The 15,562-nt window shown below is 34.9% G+C and overlaps 2 protein-coding genes across 2 annotated transcripts; both read right to left on the reverse strand.

Annotated features, from left to right (window-relative positions):
• Positions 1–76: 76 nt before the first annotated feature.
• On the reverse strand, positions 77–3,702 carry LOC142614098 (scarecrow-like protein 28). The gene has a single exon (XM_075786644.1). The coding sequence runs from the start codon at positions 2,535–2,537 to the stop codon at positions 462–464; it is 2,076 nt and encodes a 691-aa protein (XP_075642759.1). The 5' UTR covers positions 2,538–3,702; the 3' UTR covers positions 77–461.
• Positions 3,703–5,440: 1,738 nt separating this feature from the next.
• On the reverse strand, positions 5,441–10,874 carry LOC142613489 (plant UBX domain-containing protein 8). Its single transcript, XM_075785852.1, has 11 exons — positions 10,694–10,874; positions 9,377–9,447; positions 8,662–9,211; positions 8,495–8,578; positions 8,303–8,418; positions 7,682–7,880; positions 7,351–7,551; positions 7,082–7,246; positions 6,182–6,325; positions 6,044–6,100; positions 5,441–5,821 (listed from the first exon to the last, which is right to left on the reverse strand). The coding sequence occupies exons 1-11, from the start codon at positions 10,775–10,777 to the stop codon at positions 5,714–5,716; spliced, it is 1,779 nt and encodes a 592-aa protein (XP_075641967.1). The 5' UTR covers positions 10,778–10,874; the 3' UTR covers positions 5,441–5,713.
• Between the last annotated feature and the right edge of the window lie 4,688 nt (positions 10,875–15,562).

A 15,562-nucleotide genomic window follows, 5' to 3' on the forward strand; every position in this document is an offset into this window, starting at 1 on the left:
TTTTTTGATAAGTAAAAAGAAAAATAGCCACCTATTGGCTATTACGGGAATGAAGGATTGAAGAATGAGTTATAACTAAACACAAATCAATGAAATCATATCATATATAACAAATCCAGTTTCTGACTACATGGATGAGTAACCCTCCAACAAAGACAATAGAATGAAAAATGACTAACAAAGAATTTCAGCTTACATAAAGAATTAAAGAATAAACACAAATTGACTCCAAATACTAGTGTCTGAAATCTAGGAATCTGACCTGCAAGAACTCAGTATCAACCTACAGTATTCATACAAATAATTCTGACACTATGGACTGACAATCTTATCTGCAACAAAAGAATGAAAGAATGATGACAGGTTTCCTACCTACAAAGAATTCTGTATCCCTCCCTTTCTGTATGCAAGAACGGAATGAAATGTAATAGAATGTATGAAGAAAAGAAAACCTGCAGCAATCAAGTTGGATGGGAATAAGAGGATGAACTGCCTGCAACATCAATGGGCGCCCATGCCGAGACAGTGTAAAGAGGCTGATCTAGCCAACCTAAAGTAAGTGCCACTCCATCTTGCCCTTGCTTCTTAACACTAAAGTTCTCACAAGAGTACATCTTCAACAGCATTTGGCTCTGAAGCATTTCCCTCTCAGTAATTCCCAAGCATCGAAATCCTCCTTGCTCTATCAACTTCCTCCACTTCTCAAACCTCTCATGCCTCTCAAACCTGTCCCTTCCTTCACAAGCAACAATGTTCCTAATTTCACGCCCAAATATCTCCTCTATCTTTAGCCTCACCGAGCTGTCCAAGGGAAGGCTAGAACCAATAGAGTCAAATATGGCAGAGTAGTATTTCAGTGAATTGGACACTCTTGTTTCCAACCTGGGGTCATTGTGTTCAGCTTCTTGCTCTGCCATAAGGACTATCGTGGGGTTTGTGCTTCGAATCAGTCCCAAAAAGTCCCTGAGCGCTCCTCCAGTTCCATCATAAAGCGTCTTGTGCATTTGGAAAATACAATTCACAGCCACACTCTCTTGCTCCTTCACATGAAGCATCCACAGTCTCACATCTTCCAACCTGTCCACCACCGGATGAAACTCGAAAGGCAGGTTCAATGCCTCAGCAAATCCAGCAAGCCTATCTCCTGTTTCATTTAGCTCTTGTTTGGACTCACCAATACCCGTGATTCTAACATGGCTTGGAGGATTAGTCCTAGAAGCTAAGCTCTGGAACAAACTAGGCCACTGAAGCCCTTGCTTAATGTCGAAATCTATAATGTGAACCCTGTCTTTCCCTTCAAAAGCCCTCAACAATATTTCATTTGAAGTGAAATGAAGAAACTTCGGAATTGGGCTCACCTGGTTTAAAAGCCTTAATGCAGTTCCAGATTCATCATCCACCCGATCAAGCTCCCGAGGTGCATTAATATGGAAAAATTGAGGCCAGAGCCTTGTGACTCGTATTGCTAAAGCTTCAGTATAATAAGTAGACAAACGGCTTATAGGGCTTCCTTTGGGCGAAGCAAGCTCACCCAATTTAGCTATAAAATGGTGAATAGCTGCAGTATTCCTTACTCCAATTGCTTCAACACAAGCTATAAGTAAGCTGACAAGCTCAAACCCCTGGTGCTCCACTTGGTTGTTGTTGTCCTCCTCCCTAGCCTCCACTTCATTGACATCATATGAATAAGGATTCCTATTAGACCCATTTCCCACTTCTTGTTCTGAGACATTCTCATGTAACCTAAGGCCCAAGCTTTGGCTCTCTGATGAAGTACTCGAACCTGAGGCTTCCTTCACTGGCCCATGGCTTGTCTCACCATCCTTCTCACCAAGGTCTGTGACTGTAATCTCAGTCACAACTGAGTTCACCCAAGGATTGTTTGACAAAGGTTGTTGAATCACTTCACCAGGCACATAACAAACCCTCTCTTCATCCCCTGAACATGTCAGAGTAAAAGGAACTTGAGGGGGGTTAATAAGGCCTGTGAAATTTCGCGACACCTCAAAACTTGGTTGAAACCAAAAGTTCCCAGCACCCAATTGACCTAAACTCAAACTATCACCTCCACCTTCAAGAATGTCATTGCTTTTCCCATTATCACTGCTACCCCTTTTCCTCTTGGCCCTGCTAATGCATGACTCGTCAACTGATCCTTGCTCTGCAAACCTCTTCTTCTTCAAGCTCTTTCCTTTCTCCCCCCAAAACTCATCTTTAATCTCTCTCTTGGCAGCTTCAATAAATGCAGTCTGAGCATTGGTTGTTTGAGCACTTGTAGCCAAAGGAGGAAGCCGGATGTTCTGCTTAAGAGAACAAGTGCTGGTCTTGGATTCAATTGGCTTCTCAACCGAGAGCCCAACCGGCCTAATGGGCTGCGAGCGTGAAGTGTCTTTGCGAGAGAAAGTACATGGTAAGTCCAATCTCTGTGTGCTCATTGAAGGCAGCTGGAAATGGCAAGCTTGGAACTGTGCAGGTGCTTCACTCCTCAATCTATGCCTCGGTGACAGCAATGTGGAACTAGAACACCCAGCCAACATCCTCTCTATAAACTTCCTCTATTTTTTTTCTTTGTTTTGTTAACTTCAAATTCACTCACCCTATATATGTTTGCTTTCTATTTCTCTCTCACTATCTCTCTTTGTTTCTATAAATTTGTTTTTTGAAGAATGAAATAATTGGGTTTTTTTTTTCCTGTACGAATTCTATGGATTTATATGAAACTCTTGAGTGTATATTTTGAAAAGAGAAATTCAGAGAGACAGACTATATGTGAGTGTGTGAATTTTTAAGAAATAAAAACAATAGGAATCCGATGAAAAACAAAAGCTTTCACAAATTCGAGTGTTCCTATATAAAATATATATATATGAGAGTATGCAATGAATAACACAAGTATAGAATATGCAAATACCCCACCCCTAAAAGAATTAAAGAATTGATAAACTAATTTAAAGACCTACCAGAAAATGATCATCGGATTCCAAAATGTTCAGAGAAAACTCATTGGGAAAAGCTATGATTTTTCTTCTCAACGGAACTCACAATATGAAGGGAAATATAGAAACATACTTGCTCATGGAGGAAATCCTGAGAAATTATGAGACCCAGTTCAGCATTTGAAAAAACCATGAAGTACACCATAGCTAGAACTGAATGAGAAAAAAAAAACCCAGAATTCCAAGCTCTGAAAAGACCCTTTAAACATGCATGGAGAAGAAGAAGAAGTTATTAACAGCACAAATACAGACCTCTCAGCAGCACTCAGTACCCAAAAAAACCATAACCAATAAGACACTTGTGCTTTTATATACTGACACCCACCTTTCTTCTACTATATCCCCTACTCACTTACTCTACCACTATACAGCAATAACTACTAGTAGCACTACCGCTGCCATGGCCGTCTCTATCGTTTGCTTTTCTTTCTGTGTTTGTAAATGACTACTGATTTGATTTTACAAGCATTGATGGACAAAAGGAAAGAAAAAAATGATGGTTGCGTGAAAAGGATGTTGGAGGAAACTTCGTTTTGTGGCCGTTGGATAGAGAGATCACACGGTGAAGAGTGAGAGTCTATGTGACCGTTGGAGGGTTGTCGGTGAAATATGACCGTTGGGGGAGGAGAGAGAGAGAGGTGTGCTTAGTGTGTACGGACAGTAAGGGTTCTTGGAATTTTATTCCTCTTTTGGGTTCAAGACTTGTTGGTGTTTTTGGGTATCTTACTGTCTTTGGTGTCAGTCACGTGGCCCACACGTGCTTGTTCCCCCAACTTGACCGTTGGGTTTACATCATCGTTTGGCTTTTTGTTTATTACTATTATTTTTTTATTTTTTATTTTTTTTAAATCTTTCGGGGGGATTTTCATGGCTAAAGATAAGCTAAGCTGACACGTGGTCGATAACAAACCGCCATTAAAGATTTTACCTAACTTTTATAAAAGTGAGTTTTGACAAAATTAGCTTCGGTCCAGTTTTTCTTTTTTATTTGTCAAAATATTTTTTATTGTTTTTGTAATTGTTGTTGTTATTGAGTTTTGTACTTCGCTTTAAGCATCTATAATGTGCGGCGTCACTTTCGGCAGGGGATTGATACTATCTATACTATTGTAATAATTGAGTTTCATACCATAGAAAATAAATAAATAAATAAATACACACGTTAATTGGCCCACACGTGACACACGAAGTCTGGGTCTCATATGTGTCAGTGTGATATTAAGTAGTGGTACAAATAAAGCAGTTAACCTATATAAAAAATGGGAAATGTTAATAAGTACTGTTTTTGTTTAGATTTTCCATTATAAAACTCATTTTTAAAAAAAAAGATAAAAATTGTCAAAAAAGACTGTTATTACTGCCAAAAAAAAAAAATGGTTGTTAACGGGCAACTAACACAACCCATAAAAGATAAAGATACATCTTAGACCCTTACTATTCAACTCATCTAGCTTTCATCTCAAAAAAAAAAAAAAAAAGGTCATCTAACACATTTTGATGGTTTTAACAGAAATTTCCGGTTTCTCTCTCTATCACATTATTATAACTATGAAAAAAGAGGGAGAGAAAATAAAAATATTAATTGCTCTAATACCAAAAAAGAAAACAGACAGAGTAATTGCTCAGAAGAAATGGTCATCCAATTGTAGTTAAATGAGACATGCAGTTGCATTTTGCAGTAGCCTCAAACAATATTCTGGAACCCCATCATATGAGCAAAGCCTAAGCCCTACGAAGGACTAAGGGTCATAGTCTCATAGACTACTACTAGCTAACGTTCTTTGACGAAAGTGATCGTCCTATTTGATGAGCATGCAAGAATAATAGGTGTTGAGTGGTAATCCGTTGAGCTCGGGCCCACACGAGCATGAAGAATTTGCCATTATGGGTTGTCACTTGGCAAAGATTTATAACGAACGGTTATACGAGGACTGAAAATAAATAAAAATGACAAATTACCTTTTGACGAGACGACAATGCCAAAGCCAAATGCAATCCATTTTTACATTTAGCTCTCCTCTCACTCAACCTTCTAAGACTTTTAGGGAAAGGAAAAATTAAAAACTACACACACACACACACACTAGTTCAATGGGTAAAAACAAAAAAGTCCCAAGGAATATGTATAAAAATGGGACACCATGCATCGGTACTGTCTGTCTATGTACTAGATGTTGGGCTCACATCCAGCAATAAGCATCACCGTCCCGGTCCCACCAAGAGCTTGTTGGGCTAATAAACCCAAATCATATTCTTAGTATATATGTCCCCCCCACGGAACCCACAATTTTACCACAGCCCCACCCAATTCTAGATTGTTGGGCTAATAAACCCAAATCATTTTCTTAGTCACAAGTCTCTATCCGGCCGTACAACTATAATTTTTCCACAATTTAACTAAATTAGTTATTTCTTTTTTAATCATCCATACATGGTAACATCTATAGCTCACAAACAATTAAACAAGTTAACCTTCTCAGCCATGGTAAGTCGCAAAAACAGAACATACCACTGCTGCAATTTTGAAGACAGATACTGACAATGATTGTTCTTCTGCCCATTCTGTTAAGGAATAATTATGTTCATCTCCTCAAATTTCATGTATTTCACCCAAACACCACAACCAAAATGAAATCCCATACTTCTTGTATGACTTCATATTTTAATAGAACAAAATATTCAAGTGACTAGTTTTCTATAATTTTGGAGTTTGTTTGCTAAATCAACTCCAAAAACAAGGCTTCTTGTTTGCTGGTTAGCCCAAGTTCATTTAGCGTCAAAGCACTCTCCCCATCACTAAAAGCACGCCTAGGGTATGGCCTCACCTGTACCACCAATGACATTATAACACACACAATAAGTGACAATTCATATAAAATCATCTTTAATTCATTTTCCAAGATTTCAGCACACATAAACGAGTAGTGAACATTATTTTGCACTACGAGAAAGTAACCATGTATCCAGCATAAACTGCAGTAATTAGAAAGCATAGGGTTCACTCCCAGGACTCAAAAGGCATATAGTATAGTACAGGGTGTACTTACCAGTCTGTAAGTGCCAGGTTTGACCCCTCTACCAACATCTATGAAATCAAAAAGAAACTGCAAAGCAAACAACAGTGCATGTTCAGCAAAGAGATAATAAGTAATGAAGCAAAACAATCATGCCATCACAGAATTTACCTGTAGCTTGTCAGACTTGAGAAATCGGCGTCCATGGCGGCTACCATCTGGCATCCGTACTAGAAGCGTAATAGCACTTTCATCATCCGATGCTGGTTCCTGAGGCAGAGAAGCTTCTTTTGCAGCTAACTGTCTCTCCAACTCCTGACAACAAGAATCATAAACACTGCAGCAATAAACAACTTGGAAAGCAATATTCACTTCAATGTCTTTTTTTTTGTTTTTATAAATAAGTATTCACTTCATATTGTTTACTGTCCAGAAAATAGCACAAACCAACAGTCAGGTGTAATTTGTTTCTTAAAAAAACTGGGATGTACTGATGAACAAACAAGCAGGGTATGCATATATTCCATTAAAATCCGATAATTGTAAGCACAACATTATGAATAACAACCTTAAACCATCTGAAAGAAAAAAAGGGGTATTGACAAACTAAACACATTCCTGCTATCTAACATAATTGAAACTAAATTCAAAAACATTTATCACCAAGGATAACCTCCCAAACCATAACTTAAACAGAGAACTTCCTATCTTATTGAAAGCTTTTGCTTCTGCAGTCACTTCCTATATGAAAGGAGAACAAAAAATTATAAATATATTATTAATTTCAAAGACAACATGTTACTCTTAATAAAGTATAATTCAAATCTCAGTTTACCTACAAAATAAAAATCAATGTAACCACAGTCAAGTATCATTAATAGAAACGTCTACCAAAAAAAAAAAAAAAAAGAAAGAAAGATGGTCACATTTCTAGCTAAGTTCACCAAATATAACAGATATTGCTTATTCCAATATATGACACAAACGAAATGGATGTACTCTACCTAAATTACATACACAACCAAAATCAAGTTGTATTACAAAACTCTAACAAAACATAAATAACATTACCTGCTCCTCCTCCAATTTCCTGCGAGATTCTTCCTCCCTTTGTCTTTCTTCTTCACAAGCAGCTTGTCTAGCTGCTTCCTCTTCTAAACGACGAGCTTCGGATTCCTCCCTGGCCTTCAATTCTTTTTCTCTGTCAGCTTGCAAAGCTGCAAGATATTCATCATCCTGCACGCATCAGACCAACATAGAACCAATGAAAGTTAAATCGCATTGCTTTTGGTGGCACAAATTTCAAACCTTTATTTACAGTCAGAGCCCCAAAGTAAAACCTGTTGTTCCCGTATCAAGCGCTGAGCAGCCAGAGAGGGTGATGGAGGACGAGGTATCCGATGGGGATAGTGACTCTCAGCATGCATAAACTGATGAGGTCCATATCCAAAATGATATCCAGTCCCTTCAGGAATTCCACCAAACATGGCAGCCTCCAGCATGACTGCTTCATCATGCTCCTCAGAAGAAATCCCTCCCCACTTCAATTTTGGGGGAAAAAAAGGGTCAAAAACTAGTTGTAGCAAAACATTTGAGTAACTATGAATGATAAACTGAAAGCCGGAATTCTTATTGAGGTTTAATAGTAAAACCAATGTTATATTAAGATACCTCATCGGAAGGGAAGGCATTTCTATTGTGCTGTGGATGATTACCCACATCATGTCGTCCAGGACTTGATGGTGGGCTAGCCTCAATTACTTCAACATCGTCAGAGCCAAAAGACACACGCCGGGACCTATGCCTGACAAGAGGTTGGTCCTCCACATCTTCAGCATCCTCTTGGATGGATGAGCTTCCAGGCTCCAACCTAGATTGATCACAATACCAGCATCATATTCCTCCTCCCAACAGTATAAATCAAATATCATGAATTAAGGAATGGTTCACCACCATTGTGGCTGGTAGAGAGAGAATCCATACACATTGTCAGGGCAAGAAACCATATATTGCCCTATGAGACAATGGATGCTTTCATCCCTCTTTCATCCTTTCCTTTTCTATGGTTACCCAACATCAATACCAAATTAACTAGAACCGGAATCAGTGTACCAGGTAAAGCCAATTTTAAGTTAAGCTTTAAAAGAATGACTTTTTACTCTTGATGGAACATAATGAATGATTGTTTCAATGCCACCTATAGGCAAAGGGGTGAAAGCCAGACAAAGGTTTATAATAAAGTAAGAAAGAAAGTGTGTGAACAACTACTGAGCAGCAACAAAGGACAGATACCTCCCATTCGATGCAGCAAATTCTCCTAGCTCAACCTCAGCTGGCTTAGAAGGCCCCACATTTGAAGCTACAGAAATTTCTCCTTGCTCACGCAATGCTTTCTCTTGCTGTGCTGTCTGAAATCATTCTATGTTAAAGGGGACCAAGATTCCATTTTAAATTCAAAGACAGACACAGTGTAAAAGAACACACCTTCAGGGACAATGAAACAACATGTGCAAGTTCAGCATCCTCCATGTGAGATTGGCTTTGTGTTGGAACTGGGTCAGCTAAGTCCTGCGTCAACATAGGTATGAATTTAGTACCGACAGAGAACATGGAGGCCATGCTTGGGGGCAGTGAAGGTTAGCGTCACATACATTGTGTGCACCCTCAACCTCTCGTCTTGAAGCCTCAATGGCAGCTCGAACCATCTCTTCTTCTATGTCATTACTATAGTCAGGCAAATTTTCATATTCGGGAGCACTTGGCCCAATATTTCTGTCATGAGAACCATCACCTAGAATATCATCCTTTCGTTCACCCCGCTGTGCAGTTGAGGCAGCTGAAACATCCTCATTGTCTTCATCATCAATTATAACAGTCCCATGAGTATCTGGGCCATGTGCATGCACAGTTCCAGTGACATCCTCAATGGTAGGAGCAGGTCCAGAGTGACCAGCTGGCTGATTGTTATCTTTTACCTCTATGGGAATCTCCCTAACCTCTCTCGGATGCGTCACAATGGGTGCACGGTTTGGAAATTCAGAACCAATATCGAAAAAATTTCTACGGAACTGTGGATCAAGACGAGAAAATGAATTTGTGTTTATAGGTGCAGAAAGAAGTGGTAAACGAGGTCCCTGTGGTTCAATTTCATCGACATCCATTAAGTCATCTTGAGGAGCAGCAACTGAGGTTCCGTGTATGCTGTACATGAAAGAATGAATTTTGACATCAACGCTAAGGTAGGAAGCATGAACCATTGCAAAATGCAGTGTGTAATTATTGAAGAACCAAATTTGATACTCATTGTCTTCTAACAAAAAAAAAAGATACTTTTTGAAATGATAAATAACAGGAAATAAAACTTACTTTGCTGGTGTGTTTCTATCTCCTTCAGTAAAATGTGCATTCACGGCTTCGTTGAGATTGCCACCATGCTCCTATTTGTAAGCAAGATAGCAGATATTGCAGACGTGTAAAAATTAAGAACTTAATTGCTAAACAATTAGAGTTAGTCAAAAACTTGGTTGTATAAAACATAAAAATCTCATTCCAGGCTGTGGGCAGGGGCGGCGGCACTTGAAGGCCAGGGTGGTCACAGGACCACCCTGACCTGAAATTTTTTTTTTTTTTATATATATAATAATTTAAAATTTTATATTTGTCTACCCTTCAAAAAAATATTTTGGGAACACCCTCATTTTTTTTTATGCCAATAAAATTAAACTTTGCTCCATAATTTGTTCTACTTAACAATATATTGGGGCTTCCAAGCAAAAAAAAAGCCCAAAAAAAATTATAACATAGCAAGCCCAAATGCCCAATAGACCCCAAGAAAAAAGCCAAAGATCAATCTCTTTTATTAGATTGTGTAATTTATGCTTCTTAAGGAACACCTGAGAAAAATTCTTGGAGCCGCCACTGGCTGTGGGAGTAAGTTTCGTTTCTTACTTTCAAGTATTTACAATTATTCAAGTACAGCATACACTAATTGAGTTGCTTTGTAATTATGTTGGTCAAGCACTTGGGGGTAAGGTTGTTTGTGAAACACCTCTCCCAGAACCCAGACCCCCACAAAAGTGGGAGCTTCGTACACTGGGTACAACACCACTTATGCTTCATAATTTTATTGAGTATATCAATATAACAAGTCATAAAAAATACAAATTTAAATCCAACACCATTAGAAGAAACCTTAATACATTTATCTTCCACCATACAAAATTTTCGTAAGCCCATTTCTTTAATAACACTCAAATGCATAAATCACCATTAAAACGAAATTCATCAAGGACACCAAGGTCAGCCCAATACTAAAAACCAATCAAATATTTTTCTGGCTCCACTCTCTAAAATTGACCAAAATACCTCAAGTCAATTATCATCAACAATAATACCATACCATCCCAAACAAACTAAAATCCCAACCCAATAAACCATACACACGCAAAAATGTCAAATATAAACAAATTACCAAACTAAATTGCCACGAAATGGAGACAGAAACCCTAATCAAAGTCTGGGCTCAACATTAACGAAAATTTTCAAACACTTATATACGTCAAATTGGGAATCGAATTTTCCAAGCTTAAGAAAATAAATTTCGATATATCTGACAAAATTAATCCCAAAAAATTCATCGGTAAAACAATTTACAAAATTATAGGGAACAAAAAAAAAAACCACCTCGAGTTTTTGAATAGCGATGGCTTCCGTCGCGCCTGTGATGTTTATGAAGGTATCGATTGCTTCCTGATTAGGCGTCGCCATTAAAGGTAAGACTTTCTCGGAACTCAGAAATTTTTACTGTTTCGGTGAGGAATTTTCTTTCGGTTTCTTGGAGAAGAAAGAAAGGAAATGCTTGTACTTTAGGGGAAGGAACTTTATATATGTGTGTAGTGTGGGAGTTTATAAAAATAAGATAAAATTGTTAATATTTTTTTTTTAAGAGAAATTGTTAATATTAATACTATTTGGTAGTAGGGAGTGGTGAAAAATAGTAAATACTTGTTCTAGATACATGCTAAGGTGAAGCGTGAACGACTGAAAGTGCTTGGGTGCTTCTAGTAGTAACTTGTGAAGTGTTCTCACCTTCTACAATCTTCTATGGAATAGAAAATAAAATAAAAGGATTTTATGTCACTAATATACATGCAACTATACTCATATAGTGTGTCGATATATGTGTAACGGTAGAGATGGTATTTTGTGTCACAAGAAGTGTGGGATCTATCTCACGTGAACCGAGTATTAAATATGGAAGAATATGCGTGGATTGGATTCATAACGGTGATACTAAATATTGTATCCTTTTATAAAGAGATGTGCATGAATTGGATTGGGTCAAACTAATATATTCTGAATCTAATCTATTATGTGTGTAGAAACCAACCCAACTCAACCTACAAGGTCGAGTTGGATTGGGTTGGGTTTGTGAATTATGCTTATATATTTTTATGCACCCTAAAATAAAGGTATTCATGAATTATTAAAGCATTTTTTTTTAAAAAAATTTATTGCAAAATAAAGATGTTCACTTTCATATATCAAATTGTATGGACTCTCTTATTATTACTCCTATATAAGTAATAAAATCCCCGTTTTACCAAAATAATAATAATAATGTATAGCAACTTTCGTGTGTGATTTATCTAAAATTGTGCAATTCTTAAATTCTGTAGTCCCAAGAAATGTGGCCAAACACCTATCGCATTTGATAGGATTGAGTGATTGACTCAACCTTGGATCCCTTTTATTCTTTTCTCAGATTTCCCAACGTGAGGAAGTGGTTAACCCACGTGACTACCAACCCACCACCTCGCCAATTCAAGAACAAAGTTTGGTATTTATTCCATGTCCAAAACGAGCCCCTCCTCATTTTCTATTTTTACTGCCAATGATTTGGGTTTTAATGTGCTGTCTCTATACAAAATCATGTGAGTTTGGTTTATAATTAGTAGTGTGTTTTATTACCAATTAAAATTTCGCACGATAGATGCATGGGAATAGAATCATTTCCCCCAAAATGAAAAAATCTTGTTTAAATTATTCATCTCTTTTGGTTATCATGTCTATTTTCAATCTTGTTGGCAACATTGAGGAAATAAGCACAGAAAAATGGAATTCCATTCAATCATTTTCGTGGTAATTTTTGTTGGTAAATAGGATTGGAAACTAGTTGAGTTGCGTAATAAAAGTTCAAGTATGTTCTTTTTTATCTTTTTCTTTTTTGAGAATGTTCATTTCATTTTATTTAAACATAAGTTAAGCTAAAGCTTATCATCAAATAAGATTAGATATTCAAACTTGGTTCATTTTCTTGTCAAACAAACTTCTGACTCTTTTTTTTTTCATATATAGTATAATAATGACTAAATTTCTTACCCCTTCACAAATATGAATTTTACAACAAATGAAATCTATATTATCCATAAACTATAATTACTAATTTGATATTATTTAAACTTATTTACAAAATTACATAATTCATTCTTAAGTTTATGTAAAATTATAAATACACTTTTAGACAAGTATACAATTAAATCAAGCTTGCATGTTCACTAACATATTATTATATTTGAAATTGGTTTGTTTGCTAAACAAATGAACATAAGGTCTTTTCCCGAATCGAGTTCAAGTTGCTCATAGATAGATTGGTTCACTAACAGCCCTAGGAAGTCTCAATTTGAAATAATTACTAAGTTCACTTGTCCACATCGGTTGGAGAAAATATATTGCTAAGAAATTTTCAGTTGAAAAGGAGAAAATATTTTGCTAAGAAAATTTTAGTTGAAAAGGCTTTAAATAGAGTTTGTTTTATTTTGAAGCGGTTCTTAGACCATTTAGATCACCCCAAAAAAACGAAAATAACAAATAATAATTTTGAAAATGATATTTGTCAAACTTGATTACTTGAGTTGATATTTTTAAGAAAGTTAATTTTAAAATCAAAATTCAATCCAATTCAAGATACCTATAGAAAAGGTTTTTACCTGTTAAGGATCTAGAAATGCAAATATGCTTGGATTTATTAGTTATAAGACAATACTATTAGCTTAGATTTCATTTTAAAAAAAATTACTAGTAGCTTAGACAGTCAGACCACAATTTTATCCTTACAATATATATTTTTTTAAGAGTTAACAAAAATTTAAAAATTAATATTGATAATGTTAAATTCAGATAGGCGTGTTTATTGTGTGTTGTGTGTGTATTTCATCTTATAAAAAATAAAAAATAAAAATTAAAGGAAATTTGGAAGGATCAAGTTTGAGTTCATAACCTCTACCTATGCTCTAATAGAACCTTGATCTCATAGCCTCCTTGAGTACTTGTATGCTAGTTGGGGGGCATTCTATGAGAGAGAGAGAGAGAGTAGTTTCCATTTCTAGATTCATTGTATGATTCACATTAAATTTTACAAATTTAAAGGTGTGCACTATCATTTCATTTAATAACACTCTCTACGTCATTAAATATATGAAATTAATGAAATGAGAACAATCCTATAATTGGGTGACACTTGTATCTAGTGCCTTTTTGCACTAGACATGATATGATTTGGATGTGTCCCTTGTAATTATGCAATCTACAATATCTCTTACGCTTTATTTGTTTCGCTAGATAACCTTTTGTAAATATAATTTTTCACATTTTCTAGTGTTTGGTAGCACAAAAAAAAAAACCAGTTAACAAAAAACAATCTTTAGTCAACAAAAAACCCTAATAAAAATATGGCTTATTTTCTATAGATTGTTTGCCAAAAAACTTTTTTGGAAAACAATCTCTCTTTCACTCATTGCATCTCTTTTAAATATTATATTCTTTTGTAACTGCAGGAAACATAATTTTTTGGCGCATTCTCTCTCTCACGGTAAGCTCTCTCACTTTTTCTCTCCTCTTCGCTTTTTCTTCAATCATATATTCTTTGCTTTGAATTTTAAGCTTTTTTTTTCTTTAAGAAATTTTCATGGATTCAAAGTAGAAGTTACTTCTTTTTCGCACATAAAAGTGCCAAAAAAGAAAAAAGAAAAAGAAAAAGTAGAAAGAATGAATGAAGTAAAGGACACAAATTTTAAACATAGTGCCTATATTGCTCTAAATTGCTTTTACATGGGACAAGCTTTATGGTAAATTAACAATATTGTTATAAAATGAATGATAATTGTTTAGAGAAATTGCATTGTTGACAGATACATTATATAGAGCGATAATATATTATGCAGATTCATTATACATTATATAGATATCTATATAAGGATGAGACCCATTGTTTTTCATGCGCTATGTATGCAGGGGCGGCTTAATATATTTGAGGGCTTTAGATGAAAAGTGAAATTAAGGCCTTTTATATATATATATATATATATATATATATATATATATATATATATATATATATATATATATATAAATATGATTTTTTAAAAAGAATTAAATTAAATATTACTTAAATTTTATTAACTTGTTTTAGATGCAAAAATTACTACTAATTAACATGAACTATATAGATTTTTTTTTTTACAAAGTCTATACACCAAAAAAAATTGACAAAACTTTTCTCACCTGTTAATGTGGTAGATTAACAGTGGTAAGTAAAAAAGTAATGTTATTAATAGAATTAGATAAGAACCGGGAAAAGTTTGTCAATTCAACTTGTGAAAAATGTTGTGAATTTTTTGTGTATTGCTTCTTTTTCTTATTTGAGAAATGCTCCATTCACAATATTTTCACAACAACTTATAGGTGTTAAGTTGTTACTGATTCTAATTTGAATTCATCATTGAAATTAATTTTTTGTCATAAATAATAGCTTGTAACAACCTATTACTTAAGATTTATTGTGAAAGTGTTATGAAAAATGTTGTGGACGTACTAATTTGTTTTTCTTGTTTCTCATTTGAAAAAAAATATTATTTTATTTATTGAATAATATTTAAGCTTAATTAATATTATTATAATGAAAAAAAATAACACTATTGATTAAAATTTGGGAGCCCTTTTTCTACTTAGGGCCCTAAGAAACTCCAACATTTGCTTCTAGTATAGAGTTGGCTTTGTATGTATGTACGGTTCATATATATATGTGTGTGTGTGTGTACATGTTACCATCTATATATATGAGCAAAATTAGTAGTAGAGATTATGAAAATTTGACAACTAATTTTGATTGTATCTGTTGTCAAAATTTTAGTATGAAAACCAAATTTATTCTTGGTTATATATTTATTTATATTGATTACATTAGTTGGTTTGCATAATACACATATTTTAAATTATACAAGAAATATAAAAAAAAAATTGCATACGAAGTACCAGAAAACATACTCAAGCTCATTTTTAAAGCCATTACCAAAGACTATAAAATAAAATAGTTTTCTAGAAAATGTTCTTTAGAAAATGAGCAATTTTCCAAAAAAGTGTTAGTATAACAATGCATTACTTAAAAATATATTTTATCATTTTATTTTATATGCAATCTACAACTATCTTAATATAGTAACCTATCACTTAAATAAATTTGTATTATTTTATTTTATAAAAAATATCAGTATT

This window comes from Castanea sativa, chromosome 10 (assembly GCF_040712315.1).
Source record: "Castanea sativa cultivar Marrone di Chiusa Pesio chromosome 10, ASM4071231v1".
Lineage (NCBI taxonomy): Eukaryota > Viridiplantae > Streptophyta > Magnoliopsida > Fagales > Fagaceae > Castanea > Castanea sativa.